Genomic DNA, 27,675 nt, shown 5'->3' on the forward strand with positions numbered 1-27,675 from the left:
GGGTAAATCTTCCTGGTTTGTTTTGTAGTATCGTTTATATTACGCAGACAAACTAGCCGTTGGTATATTACGAAGGTGGGACACAAGGAGCAAGGAATATAAAAAAAATCAAGGACCAAAATTTCATTATCTCGCTACAAAGATGGAAGGCAGCAGGTAATAATTACATTAAGAATACTAATATTAGGTTTTCATCATTTTGACTCTCGTTGCGTAACATGTGGTGACCTGTCGACCACAAATGGTTTTATGGCTCAAAATGGAATAAATATTATCACTATCATAATCAATAATGGCTTTTTTTGTGGTCAGTGTGAACATCATCTTAAAATACATAGGTTTAATGTGGCTCTATAGCAGCTAGGAAAACTAAATGCTAATAATGAACATAACATCTCCACCTGTCTTTGTAATTTGAAAAAAAAACAACTAGCTATATGGTGAAAACGGGAATTTTGCCATTACAAATTGAGATGACGTTTCCCGCTGTCAGTATGAATTATTTTATTTTAGATAGAGCAATAACACTGTTGGGACACATACTAACCTGCAGGCCATTTTGACTTCGCAATACCCTGTATTCCACTAGCCAACAATCACTCATTTAACAAGCAACACTGAACTCGCTTGTGTAACCAGAACCGACATCAATCGCCTAGCACGTATTCTGGATTAAAAGAACGGGTGTGTAAAAAAAGGCTGAAATCTATTATGAACAAAAGTAAATATTTCTAATATCACTATCGCCCGATCAGCGTAACTTCATCACGATTCCGTTATAAAGAGAATTATCACTTGAATCGTCCCCATAACCTAACAAGAAACTATAAGCAAAGAAAAGGATATGAATATCGCACAATATCTACACACATTTACCAATATGTTATAACACACTGGTGTAGGAGTGCGTACACATCCATATACATAACCAAAAACAATGTAAGATCGTTAACACTATCACAAACATACTATCCCCCTGGACAGGGTATGAATGTTCTCACACATTCACAGTAAACAACAAGGCACATGATTAACCAGCATCCAAAATTGCTAACCAATATACTGTTATTACTGATCATAACCCAAGCGTCTACTGTCCTATACCTGCTCACATTTAGTAACTGCATTTTTTGGTGATGTGTGCTTAGTCGTGATGGAATATGGGCCCGTGTGTGCAGGCAAGGCGATGGGTGCCTTTACCCGCGGACCTGGGTTCGAATCTAAATAGATTATAAATTAAAAATTCTCTAACCTGTATGATAGCATTATTGGTATTAAAATGTTAATTCTGCGTACTATTATCAAGCACTCTTCTAAAGAATCCAGGGATAGCACATTCCGTTCGGTCTGGTGTATATTTATTGATCTCAATTATCTCTCTCTCCCTTTATATATATATATATATATATATATATATATATATATATATATATATATATATATATATATATATATATATATATATATGTATTCGGATATATTCGGTTCTGTCAAGCTCACATTTGCATACTGATAGCCCACGGTCAAGTCACACAGCTGAGTGAGGGACACAAAATAAAAAACATTTTCTTAGCCTCGGAGAGTTTGTCAGATTCACCTTTCAAAACTTGTTTTTATGTATGACGGCGATTTTATGGCAAATATGTGTCATTTACTAAAAATCCAAGTCTTGATTTTTCTGTGACAGGTATATGTTTAGAAATGAGGGGTTCTCATCCCGAACGATTAACTGCCAGAACGATTTCGTCCAAAGCGTGATTGATGCTAGAAAAATTTAGCACCCACCGGCTGTGTTTTGGTTATAATAACAAGAAATTCGCAAGCAAGTAAGTCGGCCAAAATAAGTGTTTTCAAATCGATCTCAAAAGTCAGATCCTCAGATAGTTTGATATTTGTCGCGGATTTAAAGGTGACTAAATGATAATTGTTAGGTAAATGGAGAACATAGGAGTTATAAATCTTTTAGTTTAGAAAATAAATAAATGATTACAAACAGTTTTGATTTGATTCTTTCTCCCAAACCTATTTCCATGATTTATCTCATTATTCGTCTATATAAATGTACATGTCTTCTTTTGCAGTTCCAGCTATATCTGCATTCTAGCTCTTTCCAATATACATACCTGGATGTTTCATTTATATATATATATATATATATATATATATATATATATATATATATATATAGTAGGTAACTTTACCTGTCAGCATATGGGAGGAATGTTCCAGATACAAAGGAAACAAATGTTTCAATATGTATAACGCAATTTCCATAAAATGTCATATTTCTTTTTTTTAAATTCATATTGGGGCAAGCTCAGAAGTTTAAAGAGCACGTTATATATATAATAAATAATAAACTAAGTAAGCAAGTGTATTAAATTACAATATTTATCTGCCATTTATGTGCTAAGTGACGTTTTCAATGTTTTATCATGTATAAGTACTCAGTTCTTATTTAAGTTCCTTTTATATGTAACAGAGATAATCTCTGTCTTATCTTGAATATGTAGACCCAGTTTGTAATTAAAATCAAAGAATTTAATCCCACGAATTTTTGGTATTAGTCTTGAGTTAGTTTCAACTCGCCTGACGTTTGTGTTTCAATGCTCCTCGAGTCCTTTCTTTGAGTTTCTTCCTTCTTTCTTTAAATATATCGCATTATCACTACTTCAGTACTGAGAGAGTACCTACGTGGTGTTCTACAAAATACAATGTCACTCTGACCGGCCCCGATGAAATATAATATCGAACTATAGCACTGCATGTCCCACGATGTCTGAGTGAAGACCATGTCACAGCCATGAAAACAAATAAGAATGTCGAGAATATAATGAAAGTTTTGAAGGAAAACTTGGGGAATATATCTCTACTTGCAATTTACCTGCCCCCACACATGCCTGGGGAGTTAATCATTATCAATAAATATTACGTATCGTCTGTAATTTGAGAGCATAGAACATTAAAGAAAATAAGTCATATGCAACAAGTAGGCAAAACAGGGCAATAACTATGAGATATACATGATTATCACCTTCAAACGGCGGATTAAAAATTGCAACATGTTGATCACATAATTGGGATATTTAAACGCTTCAAAATTATATTTAGCAGAAGGATACGATGGTGTGGATCTTACTGTAGCAAAAATTGATGGAATTAATTGATTGGCAATCTGTAATATTAGAAATGCAAGATCAATATCTGGTGTATAATACAGATGCAATTGCCGTAACAGATATTGATAATAAAAATAATGAAGACGATAATGATATTGATGATGATGTTATTAGATTATTTAAATTCAACTTATATAAAAACTCAGAAACAAATTACCTCAATGTATTGTCACTTCGATTTACTTGCTTTTGGTTTACTTAGATAATTAAAAGAGTTTTTATTTCTCTGTTTTGGTTGATTGTAGTATTATACCAATTTAATGTGCATTGAAATATTGCATTTCTGGTTTGTATGGATAGTTTGCTATTTTGATTTGTTAAAATATTTCTAAATACTAAATGATATTGCACATAAAATGCAATGAACCAAGAATTTTGAAGCTTGTGGTTATGAATTCACTAATGTATATAGGATGAACAAGTCCCTGACAAGCGTCCGTGTCAGCGTAGCTTCGAGGATATAACGTTCCTATAAAGGAAGACACACAAGGCTTAAATTTGAAATACAAATCATTTACAAAATTAGCTATGATCTGCACAGAGGGATTAGGAACAAATAAATGTAAACGACATGGCGTCTTTCCAAACAGGAAAGTAATTTGTTAATTGCATTGTTTCAGTAAGATTAATTGAATACAGAATACTTTGTTCAAACTTCATCGTTATTATTTAACGCTCAAAAACAACATTAACCTCCATCCACAAACAATTACGTTGCAGCTGTATGCAATCAGAAGACATCCACATCCGGTAAATCCCTTTATTATAAATTATATCAGTGCAATTTCTCTGCAAAGACGGTGGCACACAAACATTCACAGCCACATGTAAAGCAAGAATATATAAACAAGAGATGGTGAGATATTAATCTCTCTGTTGCTTCTTACTCGGTTATTTCGATACAGTTTCAGGTAATCTGAGAGCGATGGTGTTAATATATGTCGTTCCCTTTAGTGACATTATTGCAAGTGTTGTTACCGTGAGTTACACAAACAGGAAGACGAAATGACTCTGTTAGTAATGTATTGTATAATATTTAGTCCTAAAGTAGTAGGCCCATATATACAATCATAAGTGGTGATGACCTGCTCCATTACAGATATTACACGCAAACATGCCAACCGTAAATAGACCAAAGGAACTTTCAAAAGGATAGGAGTCAAACACAATAACCAGGCAGAAATGACGGGTCGAGTAGGCTACCATCAAATCTGCAGTAGTCAGTCTATTTTTTATTATATGGAATATATTCGGAAATATTTAATAACGATAGTGAGATTCTTAAATAGTTGCCACACACTCTGTTCCAAAGAAAGCAATATTGGACTTAACAGTGGGAAGAAATAAAGATTCACACCTTGCAAATAATGTCCCAGGACGTCAAGTGCAAAGTTGGCTACGCACGAGCGCTGTTTTAATGAGCATCGCTTAAATAGACCTCATCGGAAGTTCGCAGAGTATTATGGGCCTAAAAGTTTGCAAGACAAATGTAATGTGACGTTTTTAGATGTTTAGACGAATTCAGAGCTACGAATAAAGGTCAAGGAATATAAATATGACAGAATAGTATGAATGAAGCACGGCAAATGGAAAAATATGAATAGAGGGAACAAGCAGAATAATAATTTCAACATTCTCCTCATTCTGAGATATATTATACATGGAAGTTATAGTATCAGTTAAACTAAGGACTAATATTATGCATGATGAATAATTGTTTCTATAAAAGTTTTAATTGGCATGTTCGTTTTCATAAATAGGCTTGTACATGGCATTACGTTGGTATTAATTAGGTTTGCCTATCAAATAACAGTGTAAAAACCTGATCATAACCCCAACATTTGGCAAGGAGACAAATAAGAGTTATTGTACTACTTTATGCATTGTGATCACGCTGAATATAACATACGTTGAGTGTCTAAAAATATTTAGTCGAGAGGATATAAGGTTGCATAGTGATAGCATTATCTTCCTTTGAATCAAAACATAAACGTGACAGTAAGGGCTTCAGTGACAATTGCTATTATACAAATTTGAGTTGTGTTCTTGCGTGGATGAACACGACCGTTTAATGTGACCTTTGACTTGGATACATCTTCCTGGCTTGTTTTGTAGTATCGTCTAGATTACCCAGAAAAAATACCTGTTGATATATTACGAAGTTGGGACACAAGGAGCAAGAAATATAAGAAAATCAAGGACCAAAATTTCATTATCTCGCTACAAACTTGGTAGAGAGCAGGTAACAATTACATTAAGAATACTAATCTTAGGTGTTCATGATTTTGACTCTTGTGGCATAACATGTGACGACATGTTGACCACAGATGGTTTTATGGCGCAAAATGGAATAAATATTATCACTATTATAACCAATATTTTTGCCATATCGCCATATCGCCTCATAAGAGTAATATAAAAATCTAAGATACAGTTCAAAAGAGAATACATAACTACTTAAATATTTAGTCGTGATCAATGGATATATATATATATATATATATATATATATATATATATATATATATATATATATATATATATATATATATATATATATATATATATATATATACACAAACGTGTATGTTTAATCATAATTGTAAAATTTATAAAGTATGTTTCTAAATTTTTCATATAATTTGATTTGCTGTTTGCAGTTGTGTCACTTTTTGATATATGCATGATCTGCCTTATATTAATTTTAAATATGAATATTTATAATTTGACAATTTTGAAATCTTGTAAAGATTTGTATGTGGTATCGTTAAAATATAACGTCTATTGCTAGTGTTTGTATTTCACTTCTGGCATTGAATACAGATTATTCTGCATTGTATTTTTTGTATCGTATATGTATTATATGTAATAATGCGTTAACTTCCTTTTTCATTATTCAATTATAAATACGTTTATAAGCAGTGCTTATGTAAAAACTGTTATGTGTGCGTCAACAAATATCATATTGCGGTAAGTTCAGTATAACATGATTACTTCTCATTTCGTAACAACTTTTATTTATAAATCGGTGTCATATCTGTGTAATTGACTTTAATTCACGAAACTACTTTCCCATCCAGTAGGTAATATTTGCGAGTACGAGAGCTAATCAAATTTACAATAGTTACTTCCTGGTACAAAGAAAACTAAAATAATATGATTCAAAGACTAGTTCAAATGATTACTCTCTATTATAATCTCACATGTTACTCATTAATCGGAAACTATAATACCACATATTATCAAAACAACCACCATACGTGTTCGTAATTACGCGTCACCAGTTTTACAAATAAGAATACTCATATGTTAGAAACTACTTTGTTAACTGTTAGATTTTCATAGCTCTGGTCAAGGTTCATTCAGTAGCTTGATACCTAAAGCTGCCATGAGAGAATGATGTTTGAAACATAAAAGCAACTGTAAATGGAATAGATAAAAAGTTGCAATAGCGGCACCTCATGAGTCATAATCACATCACAAACAAACATTAAATCATTTCAATAAGATCGCTGATGCTAATCGATACAGTATGATCACCTGAGACAAAAATTAAATAATAACAATTTTTAATAGTTTTAGCAACAATAGATAACCTATACGTGTTTACAAGTTTGGATGGAATTAAAGTGTAGACAGAGATACGTGTGATAACAAACTATATTCAAGAGACTAGAAATGTTGATTTGTCCATCTGTAACATCGAAAAAGGTCTTAATTGATGTTGCATAAATCATTCATAAACAATAACAACATAGCTATAGGTGGCATGAATATGTAAAGTAGGATAAACAAAACTGTAGCTTGGAGAGTGATTGAACTACGCATTTTATGTACGAAAATAAATAAATTTGTATCCGGATACGTTTAACATCCATCGTTCTATATTGTAAATTCTTACATGTAAGCAATGTATGCTGGTCACTGGTCGTCCATGCGAGTGATATAGCCCTTTCTGTCGGGAAATATTTTCTCTAACTTTTGTGTACAAATTCCGACCATGCAAGCACAAGCCATTAAACATTCACAGTAACATTTATGTTATATACGCACTCTGGTGGCGTCTTGTGATAATTCTCTTAATTTTCCTTCTTTTCTGCAACAATCTGATTTTATAGTCTCTATTATTTAATTGCCGTAAAAATATTTTGCCGTATTACTTTTACAGTCTCTAATTAATTATTTACCGAAGAAAAATAAATTGCAAACAGCAAGATGATTGAATATTATAACAATTTTCAACTGACAGTTTAAACCGGAAGTTCACGTGACGAAGAGGACCTTGGTAGGTGGGTAAATGGGATGGGAAACTATCAGTGTTTGAGGGTGTGTGGACATGGTTGTTGCTGACAACAGCTTCAGTCAAGAAGTATCACATCTCACATTTGACTGAAAACACAGTCGAGTACTTTCACCAAAATTAACAAAAAATAGCTTTTCTGAGATGTACACACTATTCACGTTCATGCCATTCAATCAGTTAATGCTAATGAGCTGCCTTTGTTTGCATGTTGAAGTGCTTTTCAGCACCACACCACAAACATGGGGAACCAGTATCAACAAAAGCTTTTGTTTCAAAACTATGAAAAAATGAATTCCTCAGGAATTAGGAGCATAAAGCCTTGCCAATAAATGTATAACTCAGTGCAACAAAATAAAACATAAAACATAAGCACGCAAAAATTATATAACATGCATATCAAATCCAAATTATAGTAACAATTAAGATCACTAAACGTGTTTGTTCTTTCTCTAATGGTACTCGTATAAGTTTTCAAGCATTGCTTGTCAAAATACTTCTGTTTGAAAGGGAGGAAACGGACATGGAAGACACTGGCAGGGAACACAATCATATCGAGGTTCACTCTTTACAAAATCAGGTACGTCTGTCCGATATGCTATCGGCCCAGCGTCACATCATCGCTCCATTTATTTTCAATAGTGTGTTTGATATTCTTAAGTTTGTTGTCGGACATTTTATTCCACAGACTTTGCAGATATGACAAACGTGCTGATTTATTCAATATTTTAAGCCTGTGCATGGAATCGTCCATTCGGAACGGATCAAAGCAAGGCCGTCTCGGCTGTTTTATATGTCCTTTCATGATATGTTATGCCGACGTGAAGATGCAGCCAACAGTACATAATACATTTCCCAGATTGCACGAGAAAATCATGACTTCTTAATATAATGCGCTGTCGAATTTCAAGTGTTTCAATATATAAAAGGACGATGTGATTATGTTTTAAGAGTTTTCCATATAGAACAACGTTTCGTGTATAATCAGAATTGCCTCCCTAAAGACAGAGATTTTAATGCGGTAATTGACTAAATTGGAATGAGGTATCACTATGTATCTCCAACTTTGCATACATTTTCCTCGCCTTCTATATACAGTGAAATGTGGCTACAATAAGAGGTTCTCGTGTCATTTAGTTTACTCTTGAAAATAATAATTTTTGTTGAAGACAATCTTAATTCACAAAAGTCACTAATTAATCTATATTTCGATAAACTCGGTGGTACGTTTGGGGATTGTACTTTGCAATGCTTCAACATTTTTCCTTATTTCTAATTGTTGAGAAATTCGAATTTTAAAACACGGAATTAATATTTGCTTCTGTATTTACAAGGTTTGATATTTGGAGTAGCGAACATATTAGTATCTTACTGCGGAACCAGTTACATTCCTCGGAGAAAAAAGCGATGGTGCATTTGCCTTAACATAGATGCTTGATAAGGGGAAGGAATTTTATAAGTGTACTCAGAGAACTTCTATGTCCCTGGGTGTGCGCCTGATCACGAATCTGTAGCTATAATTTGCAAGATGATGCCTACACGACCAAGCGTTATTCGATTTTAGTAATGACATGTCCAGCCAAAGCAATACCTGCTGATAAGCTCTCCAATCTGTCGTTGACACGATTCGTATTAAATTCAGTACATTTTTATACATTTTTATACATTTGCCCCTGAGGTATCCAAAATGTAGAATAAAATTTAATTAGGTCAAAAATAAGCCCTTAGATATAAAACCACAGAAACGTCAGAAATTCATACAGTTAGTGTTTTGTTTCGAACATTTAACCTGCTTTCTTCTGTTTTAGAGTTTTGTGTATACTAATCTTTGATTGACATTCAATAGCATGCCAGAAAGTCGTCAACATAAAGTTAGCTGACAGTTCCTGGATTTTGGTATCTCAATATGCTGTTAATTTTGATTTCGAACATGGTGTCATGCAAACTGCTGGCCTGACTGCACCAGCCTCCTGAGGATAACTTTCAGAAAGGGTGCTTTCTACCTTAGCTCTGGTGCTTCTATCCTTCAAACAGTTGGTGATAGTGTTTGACAGGCATCCTTTTAGACCTGGACTGAATGGGGTATTAATTATAATATGAGTCCATGTGATATCCTGAGCTTTCTCCAATTCGAAAGGACGGCAGCTAAATCTTCGTTCATTCTGAATGTATATATAAGAAGCAAGTCAATTGTACACACTTCCAAATCTGCTTTCTTCAATATACATTCACAGATTTTCAGGGGAGAATTTCTAAATAATACGTAAATACGTAAACAAGGAAATAAAGTACAATTACCCATCTGAACAAAGGTCTTTTATGATACTGTCCTAGAGAGAAGTTTCATCGAAAACAGTCGAATTTTGAAGATTTATGCAACTGCGAATACATCTTACCAAGAGCTAAATTGTTTTGACATAATAAGAACCTGCAGACACCATAAAAGATACAAGCGAATAATTCAATGGCATATAACAGTATATCACGGTCTTCCTGAAGTCGTTATAACCTGTAAAATTATTCTTGGAGAAATAGTAAAGGAAATGCATAATTGGAATATTGCAGCGCAACAGTGAAGAATTAATAACAATAATAATAATAATAATAATAATAACAATGATAAAAATAATATACTATTATTAATCATATTTTTATTATTAGTGGTATAACTATTATTATTGCTATCATATAAAGAGTACTATCCTATTTTCAAAGTGTTTTCGTACGGGTGATAAAAGAATACATTAATGAAAATGTGACTAGATTGCATAGGGAAGGTTATTATTTTCAACTGGGGTAAATTTCCGCAAGGTGCTTATGTGGACTATTAAAAAATATAAGTCATTTCGTATACGTTTATGTATGTCCACTGCGAGTTAGAATCAATCAGTAACATCTCGAAGGACTCGGCTGTGTGTCCGGTTGAGTAGCAGTTGTTGGCTTGTCTTGCTTTTATTTTGTTGCAAATATGGCTACATAAGTTAATCATTCGTTTTCTTCTCAACATAGCACAGATCTGGTATTGTGTATATTATGCAGTTGTATGTGTCTTCATCTGCAGTCTTGTCTAAGGATAACTTGGAAAGTTACGAATGTTCTTGCGATTTCTGTGGTTTGCGGTATATTGTTGTAGCAACTACTTGGAATATTTTTTCTCAGGCCTGGAAGGTTCCGGTACATAATAAAACGGAGAGATTATCTATCTATCTATCTATCTATCTATCTATCTATCTATCTATCTATCGACAAACACACATGCATAATGGGTAAAAACCTGAAAAGTTCCCAAGTTGTGTCCTAGCGACTAAGTTCATCAAGTGGGGGCGTACAGAATGACCTTACGCTGCACTTGTATGTTTCCTGAAGCAATCTTCTTCACGCACATTTATCTAGTGGAAACAGGTATGCATACATACTGGCAAAGTAGCCGCATAGTTATGTTGTATCGAAGTTGATATCGATATCTGAAAAAGCGTTTGAAGTTATTCGTCTATTTTCAGCTAAACGTCAATCAGATGTCGTTGTAAAAAAATGGGGTGCTGCGCATTGAGTCCGTCTCGAAACCAACACGACAAATATATCAGTATCCACCCAGGTACATATGGTGAATATTAATAAACAAACACTGTTTACATTATAACCAATTACATGCATGGATTAATAAAAGTCATTTCATTATAGTCAGGAATGAGAACCATCTAATTTAGAACATCTCAATTGTGATTTAATGAATATACAATTTTAAAGGCAGCACTTATATTTGATTATAGCTCGTATAGTAAATATTGCCGCCTATAGGGTCAATGCTCTCTGTTTAAGTCAATATTTATTAAATATTCCATTTATTTAAACCTTTATTGATATAATATGTACATGTTTGTATATATATATATATATATATATATATATATATATATATATATATATATATATATATATACATACACTCAATCTTTTACGAGAGATGAGAACTAGAGAATTCTCATCTATCTATCCGTGTGTCTGTCTCCATCCTAGTGCATCAGTCTCTTTTCTTTACAGCAAATAAAACAAGGTATCTTTCCCTGATGTATCGCGATTTGCGTTGGAATGGAGAGTTAATTCTTTTAAAATGCATGTAAACGGTATCACGATTTCAAGGCAAAAGAACGTGTTTATGCATCTTGTCGTATTCAACTTTCTCATTTTCAATTATTGTCGTCCTTTCCTTCTAGGACTGATAAACGGCTCAAATGATGCAAGACGAGACGCCGGAGTTCAAACCGACTCAACTCATATCCAGACAGTTACTGTCGAAAACATGAAAGGAAGTACCGATAACGGTATTGGTGGTAGGCAAGAAAACCTTAGCAGAAACCTACAGTAGAATAATTTTTTTTGTGTTTCTGTTTAGCATGCATTGCACTGGAAAAGATATTACCCTTCTATGAAAAGCAGTTGAACTTTTCTGCGAGAAAAAAAACAACAACAATATACACACACACACACACACACACACACATATATATATTCAATCTTTTACGAGCGATAAGAACTAGAGAATTCTTATCTATCTATCCGTGTGTCTGTCTCTATTCTAGTACATCAGTCTCTTTTCCTTATAGCAAATAAAACAAGGTATCTTTCCTTGATGTATTGAGATTTACGTTGAATGGCGAGTTAATTCTTTTAAAATGCATGTAATTCTTTTAAAATGCATGTTTATTGTATCACGGTTTCAAGACAAAACAACGTGTTTATGTATCTTGTCCATTTAGTTTTCACATTTTCAAATATAGTCGTTCTTTGTTTCTAGGACTGATAAATGGCTCAAATGATACAAGACGAGACGCCGGAGTACAAACCGATCCAAATAATATACACACAGTTACTGTCGAAATCATGAAAGGAAGCACCGACAGCGGTATTGGTGGTAGGCAAGAAAACCTTAGCAGAAACCTACAGTAGAATACTTAACTTTTTGTGTTTCTCTTTAGCATGCATTACACTGGAAAAGATATTATCCTTCTATGAAAAGCAGTTGAACTTTTCTTCGAGAAAAAAACAACAACATATATATATATATATAGAGAGAGAGAGAGAGAGAGAGAGAGACAGAGAGAGAGACAGAGAGAGTCAAATAGAGACAGGGACAGACAGACTGTCTAGAGACAGAGGTAGATAGAGATAGAGGGATAGATAGATAGGAATATATATATATATATATATATATATATATATATATATATATATATATATATATATATATACACGTATATATAGATAGATAGGGATTTTGTATAATTATTATTGTCATTTTACATTACCTTATAATTTATCTATTGCAATTTAAATGTGCATTTTAGGATGGGAATGTATAGAAATGCCTGGTTTTAGAATAAGATAAATAATTGCTATGACTATCCTATAACCCTTTAGTAGGTTTGGTTCTACTTTATTGAGGTTTGTGGCAAAAAAGTTGTGTGACATAACGATGGAAAAAATAAGACAGTACCTTCTGTATTAAGAAAGCTAAACAGGACCGGTGTAAGGCAATGACAAATAATGAGTTCAGTCACGAGGAATTTAATTTGATTATCTTCGAATACCAAAAACAGACTGCCAAAATATGAAAACAACAAAGAACATATTAAAGGAAATAAATAAATGAAAGAAGAAATAAATTTTGGAGGTCGTTACACCAAATAATAAATCTATTAATTAACTGGGAATTTGCGGCGCACCAGCACTCTGAGGATATTGAGTGCCGCACAAAATATCATATAATAAATGGTTTGTGTATAAGACGTAGCTCATGATCAACGAGCGGTAAAGAAAACACATTTTCATGGTGGGACTAATATATGACGGTTCCACATCTGAGGGTAATATAAATATTATTTTTATAGTGTAATTCAATAATAAATGATATAAGCGAGACAGGTTGTACGTTCATCAAAAGAGTTTGGTTGATTGGAACAGTCTCCAACAAATAGTATATCACGAACAGTCACTTAATGTGACATCGTCTTTTGCCGGTAGTCTTATCAGACTGAACAGCTTGCCGTCATTCCGATATCTGATGGTGATCGCAGTGTCATATGAAGTATCATTAAGGATGACATAGAACATCATGCTGAAGAGGGTTGGGGCCAACACACAGCACTGCATGACTCCATTCTTCGACTGACAGTGTTAGAGACTTTTGTCAGGTCAGCTTTGTGTACATATTGAAGTTATGTTTGTTCTAGAGTAGACGAGCTACAAACACCATGTATGTGGTCCCTCGTCCTTTCCTGAAGCCAAACTGTCTCCCTTGTTGTGGTGTGATACACAAAGCGATTCAGCATAATTATGGCAAAGAATTTGCCAGCTACTGAGAGCAATTAGATGCCCAAAGGTTGTCACATGATTGAAAGTCCTCTTGATTTTGTTCGAAGCTTCAATATCTTAGATGATCAAGTACTGTCTTCTAGATAGTCTAATAGTTCCCGGTCTTTCTTATGCAGAAGTCTTTGCATGGCAGCATAATTCTCGACAAACCAAACTTGATGTTTACGTGTGCTATATCATATTTGATGCAATTGAGAATACAGAGTATATCAAGGATGCCCGGTTTTCCCCGACATTTTTGTAGGTTATATCAATTGTATCCAGTTGACTGCCCAGTTCCTCAAAAAGTACCTGTTTCACATTCTCCTATTTCAACTTAGTGACATTAACATTGTTGCGCACGTGTTTGCCTTAAAGACGACTGCTAGGCTCAATTTGAATATTCAGTTTTGAGACTATGAACTTGTGTTCAGTCAAGCTCGTTCGCTTCTCGTGGACTTCGTCACCTGGTCACTCGAACAAACTGCCTATCTCTTCTATTGACGATGACGTAGCCAATAAGATGCCAGTGTATGGAGCGTCAATATGTATTGTTGCAGTTTGGCAGGCGGATTACTGTGTTGGTAATGAGGACATATGAAGTACAATTTCTCAGTACCAGAAGTATGCTGCTGTTGCATTTGATAAGTCACTTTGTACCATTAAAAAGGCTAATTTCGGTAATATGTGACAACTCTAGCATTGAAGTGACAAAGGATGATAAGCTTGTCTACATTCGGAACTTCTGCAATAAGAGACTCTAGGTCCTTGATCTCCCAAGGGTTGGCCATAGTGGGCGCATAGGCAATGATGATAGTTGCATGCCTTTAACCATACAGTGGGTGTCTCATTTGTATTAGTCTGTCATTCACGCCCCGTACGGGATATATAAGGTTGCTGACCAGCTGCGTTTTCATCTCAACCCCAACTTCAGCTACACGTTGCTCCTGTCTACTTTGACCACTGCAGAAGAAGGTGTATCCAGCTCCTACGTCTGAGATCTGTCTTTCCTCAGCTAGGCGAGTTTCACTCAGGGATCCTATCTGAATGTTGAACCTGGCCAGTTCTCTACCAACTAGGGCTGGTCTTCTCTGACATCTCTTCTGTTGTTCTTTTCGTTAGTGTGCGTACATTCCAGCCACCGATGATGGGTTCTGTGGCTTGTAGTTTTATAATTTCTGTTTTAACCGCTAAGATGAGAATCTGTGGTGTTCTGGCCATGGGTAAGGTCAAGCGAGCAATATTTAAGCCACCTTTTCTAGCTCATTCCTCGTTATTGGAGTTGAGCAATGTGATGCTAAAAATGGCTCCTCAGTTACCCACGGGACTCGAAGAGATTCACTGCTTTTCCTGTCCAAGGGCCGCCTAAGTGCAGGTCTACAGCTACAGTTCCCATTGTATCCACACCTGCTGCTTTGCCGCTCGTCCATAACCAAAGGACTTGAAAGTGCCTGGTGAGGTGGATTTAAAATGAGGGAAAATTGCGTAAAGTCGGGCTTATTCACTCGTAAAGGCATGTCTTAATCTAGTGGCACGACATTGTCGAGTCGTATGGAAACATGCCCGGATGCAGTGTATAGCCATCAGCTCGTATGGTACCTGAACTGATGCCGGGCGATGTTCACACAGCCCTTGTCCTCTGTCATCACAGGCGGGCATGAGCATATCTGCTCGGCCTCCTGATCCACTATAAATGACTTTCCATTGGGTACCACGTGTGGCTGTCCATTCTGGATCAACAGTCGCAGGTAGTACCATCTACTGTATCGAACGGTACAAGTCGAAACCTGGCCTGAAAGTAAAAAACATATCGAGCATTGTCATCTTATTTAATCATGAATCTTCATGAGATACATTATACGCAAGAAAATACCTTTTATACCATAAATAGTATACGTTATGAATTTGTGCATTTTTGGTTACGGTTACATAAACATACACACCGATGCACTCGCACAAAGATTGTGTCTTTTACTCTTAAAACGGATGTGTTCCAATTATAATCTCTCTCTCTCTCTCTCTCTCTCTCTCTCTCCCTCTCTCTCTCTCTCTCTCTCTCTCTCTCTCATCTGCGTTTTATAATCCTGACTGATGATCAATATAGTGTGTTATCCACAGAGCTAGGGCACTTTACGGCACGGTACAGTACAAGTTCCACTTCTACAAGGTCAAATATAAATATTTCTATTTAAACATATTATTTAATTATGATTTCAGAAAAGACCATATTGTGATTATAATAATAAATATTGTACTGCATAGTTCATGAAACATTACATTAAAAACATCCCCGACACAACATTAAAAAACAACTCCTGTATGTATAAGTCATCATCTGAGGACATGAAATGAACAGTGAAAGAATTTTAAATTAGAACACAAATGAAACGATACCATTTTGGAAATTGTTAGCATAAACTTACGAAGATACTATGCCGTCAAATATAGAAAGCAGTTTGTGCAAAAAAAATACTGTTCTAGCATTAAAGACGCATTGACAAATAAGTACGTTATATAGTTTTCTTTGTCAACATGTTCGACAATAACTCTTTGAAACAAAACTCAATTCTTTTGAAATATATATCGACGACCCAGCTCCCAAATACAACATAATATCCCACCATGTTGTACATGTTGTGATTAATATATATGACTATTATTTCTTCCTGCTGAATATATAAAGAAAAAGAGCTGCTGAAGGTATATGATTGCAGACTAACTTTCCGGGTCTACGATATATTAGGGATCGATATATTTGTTCACTTCTCTTCTTTAGTATATTTTTTTCTTTTATTATATCGATCTCTTTGTCACCGTTTCTAATACATGTTCTCTCGACATTTGCCACAATTATGTCTAACTCAATTTGCAACGTAAAGGAGGATTTCTGATGATTTGATCCTGGGTAATATTGTCGGATAAAAAAAAAAGCAATGAGTAGTAGGACCTACTTATAATAAAAAACACTCTTTGTATGTTTTCATTTTAGTACAGTGTAATTGGTAGACACCTGTTTCTCATGTTGTCTTATTTTAGCAAATTTAGAACGAAAACAATAACCTATTTAATGTTTTGTTTCACAACAATCGGTGACAGTGAACTGTTCAATTGACATAACTGTTTAACCGGTACACTCCTACATTTGTGGATGGTCAGCTTGATTACAAATGACTTTTCACGTGCAACAAGACTGAAATCAGATAATGCAATCATTCCCGTTGAAGAATCAAACTGAGCATGTTTTAATGATGAATTTCGTATTTCTAAAGTGTAAGTTATAACAGATAAGTAACCTTACATCTACATATGTCACAAGGGATGCAAAATAATTCAGTTATAAAGATTGACTCCACTAATGACCTCTAAAGTTTATAGTGATCAATTGGAAGAACGATCGATTGATTAAAATGTTGTTAAATGGATCCTACTTTAAACAGGACGTCATGAATCGTCTACAACAAAAGTCTACCTATGTTGTTAATTTTCCCCACATAACTCTTTATCTCATAGATAAAATGAACATAATGTATTAAATCCTTTGGTTGCATTTTATTAGTAAGCAACAAAACATATGTTTGTAATATTATTACCTTTACTATAATGTTGTGTTCACTGTAATATTTACAAAATGAAATGCTGCTTATAATATAAAAAAATTTCAGTTCTGTTTATTTTTTCATGAAGTCAGCAGAAGCCTCTCGAAGTAATTAAACACAGCCCCCGAGGTAACATAAAATTTAGACAAGAATGAGAAGAAAGGAAGAAATTACAATTATTATATTGTTTAAAACTCTGATTAGTTATTTTTTTTTTAAATCTGTAATTGTCTATTACGGGTTGAAATAGAATAGGACGTTGAATAAACTGCAGTTTGTGATGTATTTGCACATAATAAATGTAGGTAGAAACAGTACGACAGCAGCACAATCCCAACTTAGTACAGACATAAATTTGTGAAGTATTAAGGTTGTATTTACCATATAATTTAAAGTAACATTGTAATGTGAATAAATTGTTCACCATGAGCAAACAGTATTTTCAAATCTCCTCGATGAGTAACACTGCTCATAACTAATTGTGAAATTTCGACGCTGATAAATACTGCATTTACTTCCATCACCAGCCCATGAAATACAAATTTAATAAAATAAAAATATGTTTTATTCATGTATTAATATTATGAGACTTAGAGTCATGAATTTTTAAAATATCTTTACATACGAGGACAGAATATCATCTTTTTTCTAGACACTTATTTTAATTCCTACCGTTCTACTTACTGTATACTCACGTTCACCATAAGCTTTAGATTAGTTAATTTTTCTGTCAAAGAAACTTCATTCATGAAGATTGCCTCCGCTATTGACATCTAAAGTTTATAGTGTTCAATGGGAGGAATGAGCAACTGATTACAATGTTCTTAAATGTATCTTTCCTTTGACATGATATTTTGAATCGTACCGTTACTTCAAGGTCAATATGAAATAGGCTACAACAAAAGTATACCTATGTTATTCATTGTCCCCACATAACTAGCTTATAGCATAGCATACATTGAACATAATGTATTAAATCCTTTGATTACATTTTATTAGTAAGCAAGAAAACATCTGTTTGTTATATTATTACCTTTATTATCCTTTTTGTGATAAAGTTAATATTAACAAAATGAAATGCTACCGATCATATAAATAACTCTTAGTTCTTTTTTATTGTTTCAGGCAGTCAGAAGAAGCCTCTTGAAACAATTAAATCTACAACCCGAGGTAATTAAATATTTAGAAAGGATAGAGAAATAATTAAGACATTACAATTATTAGATTGTTTTAAACTCTGATCAGCCATATTCCTATTTTGGTATTAGTTCGACTTAAAGTTTCCTATAGTGATTATACATGTAGATATGTTTCAGAGTTTGGGCTTAATACCAACTGCTAATAAAGATTAATATGCACATTGTAATTTTTAAACATTTGTTACAAAGCATTTAATTCTTACCTCGTCTTTTTCATTATTTTGTCTAACTCGTAAGTTCTCCACTGTAAACACAGATAGTTCCGAATAGTACCCGATTAATATCATGTGTTTGTGGGGTAGAGAAGTTAGGCAAACGAAATAACCAGAATACATACTAAAACGGCATATGAATAACAACTTTGTCTTACAAGTCACATGGAAAACACAAGCACCCTTCACACATCGTTTATTTATCCAAACGAAGGAATCAAACATAAACAAGTAACGATGAACAGCACTGGTGCACGCACATTGCAATATGGTAATGTCTAAGAAACCAGAACCATACAAATATCAAGTAAAAGCAAAATAAGAGCCAGCTAAATTAATAATAGATAAAAACAAACTGGGCATAACGAGCAACGAAACTAACACACAGTCTATAATGTTTGCGTATATCAGTCGCATACAGTCTATACATCTTTGCTTGTAAATGATTCAAATGCTTATACGATAGATTACGTAGATCGCCTATCACCAGAACATCAAATGAAGCTGCAAAGAAACTACCGATATCTGCTGGAAAACCTAATGGCAAAATGTGTAACCGCAAGACTAGTACAAGATGGAATTTTGTCTTTGGATGATGAAAGGGCAATTCAAAAAGTGTTATCTGAAAGAGCCAGCGCAGAGTTATTGATTCAAAAACTTGTCCATTCAAAGCCTCCCAGTTATTTAACCTTTATCGATGTTCTCCGAGAAACGGACCAGGAATATATTGTTTCTGAATTGCAAAATGATGACAAAGCACTTAAGGGTAAGTGAAAATAAACTCAGTCTATATTTACGCGTTATGCAGCTCATTATTTTTAAGGTAAACGATGAAATACATTAAAATACAACAAACAAAGATCAACATTCGAGCACGATATGTATTATGCATTGATCTGTCTCATTCTCAGTCTCTCTCTCTATGTCTGTCACTCTGTCTTTCTATCTCTCTGTCTCTCTGTCTCTGTCCCTCTCTCTCTCTCTCTCTCTCTCTCTCTCTCTCTCTCTCTCTATATATATATATATATATATATATATATATATATATATATATATATATATATATATATATATATATAATTATTCTGATCTTGCAGGATTTAGTGCCGCTTGGACTACAGCAGATGAAAGAAACATTAGAGGAATGATAATTCAGGAAAAATCGTACATCATGGAGGAACTTGATCCAGATAAGGTTCTGGGATTTTTCGTGGAGCACGACATATTTAAAATAGACGAAATAGCGGATATTGCTTTCAAATCCAGACGAGAGAAGTCTATGGTCTTGCTTGAGCGTATACTGGACAACTTGCCTAATGCGTTTAACTTGTTGTTGCATGCCTTGAAGCAGACAGGATCGGAACAACTTGCCAGTCGTCTGGACAAGTTGGTTTCAAGTTATATGGATGACGCTAACCACGGTAGTATGTAAACTTCAATGTAAATATACTGAAGACTGTTTTAGTACGCTAAATGTAGAATAGCGACCACTGCTGCCTAAAGGTTTTGCAAACTATCAAAAGTACTAAAGTGTTAATTTGGACCTGGTTATACCCTGTTTTTTTATTGACAATAAATACTTTCGAACTACGTACCAATTACCTTTTATCAAACGTTAATTATTATTAAACATAGTTTATATCCCACTAGGACAAAGATATATTTTACTTAAACGTTTCATATTTTAGTATTCGTAATGGTTTTATCCCTTTAACTTTACTCGGTCACTGTTTATCATAGAAATGGAAATGCTTCAGTTTTTATCGTAACACTTCTTACAAGTAATTTTTGCATAAGTAAATTTGTGTCACCAATGAAGATTTGGATTAATTAGATCCATTTTAAATATAAGAGTCATTCGTTTCGCGTGTATGTATATATATATATATATATATATATATATATATATATATATATATATATATATATATATATATATATATATATATATATATATATATATATATTTATTTATATATATATATATATGGGGTGGAGGTGGGAACAATTTGTATAGAAAAAGACAGCAGGTCCGTACCCCAGAAGGGAATTGGTTCATCTGACGACAAAGTCCTTTGCAGAGAGAATCGCTCCGTGCACAGCAAGTGTGAAATCATTGCGATTGCCTGGGTAGAATACGTGATACAAAACTTTGAATATATTGGCCTGTGACAGCGCGCTACATGAAATATCTGGCTGGAAATTGTAGACCCAATCACACCTCCCATAAATGTCCTTATATATACAGTCTTGTTCCTTTCCATATGGCAGTTTGAGCTGGAGATGCAGTGGCTCTTTCAAATGCAATTATTGTGTTTTATATGAAACAATATCATTCAAAAAGTTATATTGATCCTCTTTGCCTAATAGTTTGTAATTCGATCAGCTTTGGCCAAAAATGGAAGCATGACATTAACAAATTTTAGAGTACCTATGTTTGGTAAAAGGTCTTCTTCACTTGGTACTTTCAACCGCTTACTCATGTTTGAATCCAAAATAGAAAATTGGGAATAATTCAGTAGTAAAAATCTGGTAAACTGCATTCACGCTATTCAACAAGTTTTCGTATGGAACAAAATTGAAATTTGAATGAAATCAAGGTTTGCTTTTAATTCCGACCAAAGTTCTGGTTCGTTTCTACTTTTGAGACTCGAGAAAGTTTTGATATTAATGTCATCAGCAAGTCAAGAAAAGCATGGCTGCATCTTTACCGCGTGATGTTATCAGTCTTCTTTAATTAAACTTTTGTTATCATTGTCTAGCTGACAATATGTAGCCATCGTATGTATTCGACAAAACAACGAATATGTATGTGGTATTTGATTGAGGAGAATGTGTTTTAAAATGTTCAGGCGTAATATATGTACATGTTATACTCTATGCAATTCCAAAATCGTCATATTTATATTAGCACCTTACGTATAATTACGTATTTCTTTAATTCGACAGATGGAATATTTATTGCAGCATATGTATATTTCGTCAGGATTAGTATCTATCGATATGCATCAGAAACACATTTTAGTCATATCAGATATATTAGATAAAGTTAAGATCTTATTACATGTAGTGCTACTTTAGTGTGCTTTAACACCTAGTATATGTTAACAATTTATATGGACGTTCCGTTTCTTTCAAAGATTTCTAAAATACAATACCACAAAGAAGACAAATGAACTGGTTTACTATTATTTTCATGTTCTTTCATTTCCAACTTAAGCTTGACAATAAGATACCACACATATTTGCATATGACAAAGAATATATTCTAACCTAATAGTAGTAGAATAGTGAACTAACTTATGTGAGCAAGAGTCAAATTCTCTGTGAAATTATGTTTAATAAATGTATCATAAACCCCTGCTTTTACGCAGATGCAGTGAAAACTATATACTAGAGATAAAGACAAGACTGGGTTATCTTCGATAGTTGTGAACATGTACCTGTATTAAACAAGGGGAAACATGTTTCGGATTATTTTCGTCCATCCAAAAGCATTTTACATGAGCAAGATACGAGATTCAAAAGTGTATATATTTTTCCAGGTGAGTCAAAAGAACCAAAAATTGAACTCAAGATAAAGATAACACTCTGTGGCGCAAACGACCAACCGCTTCTTGAGGCAGAAGCTTATGCTGTTGAGCAAATAAATAACGACGAAAGAGAATACGTTGGGGAAATGTTATTCAGAGAGACTGGATCATTGTTTATAGAAGCTACCTTTGGCAGTTTAATTATTCATATGATACCATGCTCAAAGAAAACATACAAGAAACTTGTAGAGTTTTGTCAACAAGGCAGTTTGGAAAAATTGGTGAGAAAGCTTTTGAGCGACGAACAGACAAAGAGGATTCTTCCCCAAGGACCTTTGACCGTCAAGATACAGTTGCTGGGAAAAAGGGTAATACAGGAAAGTGGTCGAAGTGATGGTAAGATGGATATAATTGATGATCATATTGAAATTGAATGAAATACCCCACATGTAAATCACACCATGTTTCAATGTAACTTAGTGTTGTGCCAACAGAAATCAACTATGTGAAAACATGTGGGCAAACATGGCATGCAAGAACTCACTGACCCAACGGGAAAGAAAATAACTTTAAAATTATTGTGCAAAGTGTGTGCTTAAACTTTTGTCTTCTGTTCAACTTTACTGAGAAGTTAGAATACGATAGTTATTTAGAAACAAAGATTTTGCAAAGCGTGGTTAATTCGTACTGATAAAAATAAAAAAGCAGATAGTTGGTACCTTGAATAAGTACCATATATTTACATTGACTTCATATTCAGAAATCGGTAAATTGTATTAGATTGTTAAGGAGAAATGAAATGGAACCGCCGATGATTTGTTTTAAACGGACAAGAAAAATTAACCTATATCAGCATCAAATACATTTGCAACCTTGAAACGATTAATGGCAATGCGAGTTCGTCCATCGAGTCAATGAGGACAACGCATGTCATCCAGTGTTATAGCTGGAACGAATGGTCTGTGGATGAGCAGGTGGATGAAGAGGCCAATGTGCGCCCTGAATGTTATTGTCATTGTATACAGGGTATGGCAGCAACATGGCTCATGGGTTACTAGCTTGGAGTTTTCTGGGCTGACTCCGTTGTTCTCCTGCAGTTGTCATGTTGGCCTCGCCTAGGCCAGCTATCGCGGCTTTCCCTTGGTCAAGGCACCTTACTCCAATTGCCTCAGTACTAGATAACCTAGACACTTACCCAATCAGTTTCTGTGACGGACAAACAATATTTTAAACATTTTAAAATGAGAGAAATATCACCTGTTTGTGCTTTAGTATATATGTGTCGCCGTATCAACACCCCCACACCCCCAATATATATATATATATATATATATATATATATATATATATATATATATATATATATATATATATATATATTCCGTACATTCTTTCGTTCTCTGTTGTTTCCGATTTCCTGCAAGACATGAAATTATTGGAAGCATTTGAATGATGAACGTTAGAGCTTTTTATAAACAACTTATATCTTACATGCTTCACTGTTCTCATATCCCTCTTTGAATACATTATGTACCTATCTAATCCAATCACATTATAATAACTACTCGTTTTAACTTTCATACAGTCGGAAAGTTTCGCCAAAGGCTCATTGAGAAGTTTGACACAGTCGTTGATGAAATAGACCCAATTAATTTTAAGAAGGTTTTCCTAGATCGCCGACTTTTGTCCCAAGATAACTTCAACCAGCTTGCTCAAAGCAGGTCAGCTAGAGCAGCATCCTTTGTTAGAAAGGTTTTGGAGCTTGGAGAGGATGCAGTGTTAGCGTTTATGGAAACGATGGAAAAGAATGGTCCAGAATATTTGCTAAGGGAATTGAAGAAAGATGCATCGATCGTAGATGATTGCCATGGTAAGGACTGGTATTTCGAAATTGTGATTTATTTCTTGAAGCGTTTAACTTAATTTTGATTCATTTTGATCACATCTTCTTGGTATTTCTTTTGGTCCGCATGACAAATATACATGCCCAGTGGTTGTTTTATAAATAAGATTTTTTCTTCAGAAAACTCTTTAGAAATACAACGCATCTATGGGGCAAGCTGGAAACAAATACTTTTTATGTTACGTAAATTAAATTAGAGCGGAATTTAAAAAGTCTTAGGGCTTGACAAGTGACACAAATGTATAAACACACTTCGGTTGATATTATCGAAATTAGAAAAGCAGAAGGAGATTTTAGGAAAACTTTAAGAAAATGTATCGACGTTCTACTTTTCCAGTCAAACCTCGACAATTTCGGATATAAAGTATTTTCTATTCTTGAGAAATGGTCTATCATTCTGCCAAAAGTTCAAGGATTCTCAAATGGATATATGAAAGCAAAAACTTTATATCATTTCACACGTGATATTAATGTTTCATGGCTTCCATCTATAATCTCATAAAGTATCGAAAAGTATAGGTGTTAAGATAACAGTCGACATACTTTCTTTAAACAGACATCAAAACGTAATATTAGTTTTAGAAATAACCCATATTTTGTCAGAAAGTTTAGAGAGTCCTCTTCCTGATATTGTGAAGTATAAGCCATGTTACCCTTCTTTCCAGATATATCTAGTTTTAATTATTGTTTTTATTTCCTACAGAATACGACGAGTTCGTTGCTAAATTTGAAAGCCAGCATCCCGAATCTACCGACGAAATTCCATTTTATGAGACTAATTTCCATATAACCATACATGATCCTGCCGGTAAGACACACGAACTTTATTTGTGTGTTCGTGTGTTCCTTTATAACTTTCAGCATGCCTATATATATATATATATATATATATATATATATATATATATATATATATATATATATATATATATATATATATATAGAGATATATATATATATATATATATATATATATATATATATATATATATATATATATATATATAGTTATATAGTTATATAGTCATATAGTTATAGTTATATATATATATATATATATATATATATATATATATATATATATATATATATATATCATGGCTGTTAAACGAATCTTATGTTGAAATTTGATTTATCAACACTGTTGATTTATCAAATTGTCATCCACTCATGGCATATATACGCATATATAAATGTTATTTCGACATTATGATATGTTTCAACAACAGGTTATCGTTTATATGCTCTCTAAGTCTATGATGACATTCCACTTATTTAACATCAAGTATGTGAAAGTATTGATAATTTCCGTCTTCTAAATTAGTTAGGTATGGTATACAATTTCATCCATACCTCTGCTTTTCCTCAGATCATCTCTCTCTCTCTCTCTCTCTCTCTCTCTCTCTCCTGGGTTAGTACTGGGTTCAGGGATAGGGGTTTTTCTGTCTCTTTGATTATTTGATATATCATACTTGCGCCACAGCTAGCTTAACGCCCTTGCCAGGTAGGTGAAAACATTTTATGTACTCAGGTCTTAACCTTCATCTGGCCTTACATTTCAACATGTTAGTGGTTATAAATATTTAGTTTTGAACCCAGATCAATCACTTAATCGAAGGAGTCAGTCAGAGTTGTCTGATCCAGATCAATCACTTAATCGAAAGAGTCAGTCAGAGTTGTCTGATCCAGATCAATCACTTAATCGAAAGAGTCAGTCAGAGTTGTCTGATCCAGATCAATCACTTAATCGAAAGAGTCAGTCAGAGTTGTCTGATCCAGATCAATCACTTAATCGAAAGAGTCAGTCAGAGTTGTCTGATCCAGATCAATCACTTAATCGAAAGAGTCAGTCAGAGTTGTTTGATTGGATGAGTGGCAGTGTTGACTTCAGTATGAAATTATCAATCAGGTTGTCATTTATACTTATATTTTTATACGTGTATATGTTGTATTCTAGATAGATATCCAGTGGATATATATGCATAGAGATAGGTGTTAAATTCAATTGACTAACCATTGAGTTCTCGTGCACCTTCCACTTTGTTCCGATATTTTGTTTGGCGGAGGGAATGAGCGCATTCACGTGTGTGACTAAGTGCCCTGGAGCATATGTGCAAGAGAGTTAGGCGATAGGTGCACGGATTCTAGTCCAACTTATGGCTCTCTATTCTTATTAATTTCATTGTTCTCTTTATATCTTGCCATTATTTAAACATATTCAGATTCCCATGGTTCACATACTACATTCTCAGCGAAAACATCAGTTACGTCAGAAACAGAGATGGAGAATTTCACGGACGTTGACACTCCGAGATCGAAAACAATATCTATCGACGAGTCTGGAACAGGTGAATTGTGTGTAGATATGTTTAAACTGCCAAAGACAGACGTCTCAAGAAACAATACCTGTATTCGCAGTTCCATAACGTCGGATTATAATTCTCTACGTAGCTCCCGCAGATCGAACGATACACTTTTTTCACATTCATCAGACTCGGATCCAACCATGGATTTAGACGGCGATTTAGCAAGCAAAGAACCAGTGTGCATGTCTGTGATAAGTTCGTAACATTTTTGATTTGCCAACAGCGAATGACAACCGAATGTATCTATACTCATCAAACAAATCCAATTGAAAATGAACATCTCAGCATTTGGTTTAACTATCGACTTATATATGCAACCTGCAATAATACACAACAAGGTGCATCTTTGAATGTTCCTCTGCTATTAAACCTGCGTTTGTACCAAATACGTTTGTCAGTATATCAATATGGACATTTGTAAACTATTAAGAAATTACTCTTCGGTTCTGAATATTTGCACAAAACGACGCTAAGGTGTGTGTTTGCTTCCTTCGAAGAACTATAGCACGTGATTCATATTTACTTTGTATTAATAACATTCCTTTAAAGCAAAAGTGTGTCCTTATTGTGTTAAAATCCATGATTTTATGTTAACACACGTGTTCCATGTACTTGTATGACGATACAGGTTAATGATTGAGATTGGATAAAACATGTGTTAGTGAAGCACTGAGCATATTAGAGTTTTCTTTTGTCATACATCTGTTATGTACATTTTCGTAAATAAGTTGTAGCGTATAAAATTCGTCATGGATAATTTCTAAAGTGTGGGTGTTTCACAGTTGGCAAAGATATATTGTCAGCTATGAACCACTAATTACATATAAAATATCAAATACTTTTTTGGCGATAAATACAACAAAAAATACACGATTAATTCAAGATATCACAAATATCAATATGTCTATAGTAGACAAGAAGCCATGGCTGAAAAACCTACTTCACCTGTTCATAACAACAATGAACATATCTGAAATACCAAGCTAATGAACCTTAATATCCAAACAAAACTACACACTATTACATTAAACAACCA

The 27,675-nt window shown here is 34.0% G+C and overlaps 1 protein-coding gene across 7 annotated transcripts; it reads left to right on the forward strand.

Moving 5' to 3' along the window:
* Positions 1-27,308, forward strand: LOC149790014 (uncharacterized). 7 transcript variants are annotated; one of them, XM_089972095.1, is made up of 11 exons: positions 1-156; positions 10,980-11,083; positions 11,694-11,810; positions 12,275-12,391; positions 18,552-18,596; positions 19,304-19,603; positions 19,935-20,261; positions 22,383-22,766; positions 23,956-24,240; positions 24,977-25,081; positions 26,496-27,308. In XM_089972095.1, the coding sequence occupies exons 2-11, from the start codon at positions 11,011-11,013 to the stop codon at positions 26,840-26,842; spliced, it is 2,100 nt and encodes a 699-aa protein (XP_089828221.1). In that variant the 5' UTR covers positions 1-156; positions 10,980-11,010; the 3' UTR covers positions 26,843-27,308. The 7 variants fall into 7 exon arrangements, with proteins under 7 accessions (XP_089828221.1, XP_089828223.1, XP_089828226.1 ...); XM_089972097.1 differs by having other exon boundaries at positions 19,935-20,258; XM_089972100.1 differs by having other exon boundaries at positions 11,694-11,801.
* Positions 27,309-27,675: the final 367 nt, after the last annotated feature.

The sequence above is a fragment of the Sinohyriopsis cumingii genome, chromosome 10, assembly GCF_028554795.1.
Source record: "Sinohyriopsis cumingii isolate HCF-2022 chromosome 10, ASM2855479v2, whole genome shotgun sequence".
Lineage (NCBI taxonomy): Eukaryota > Metazoa > Mollusca > Bivalvia > Unionida > Unionidae > Sinohyriopsis > Sinohyriopsis cumingii.

Coding starts and splice junctions, on each gene's coding strand:
- LOC149790014 (XM_089972095.1), top strand. CDS start 11,011: ATGGGGTGCTGCGCATTGAGTCCGTCTCGAAACCAACACGACAAATAT. Junction 11,811..12,274: donor TACCGATAACGGTATTGGTG/GTAGGCAAGAAA, acceptor CTTTGTTTCTAG/GACTGATAAATGGCTCAAAT. Junction 18,597..19,303: donor AATTAAATCTACAACCCGAG/GTAATTAAATAT, acceptor CTTATACGATAG/ATTACGTAGATCGCCTATCA.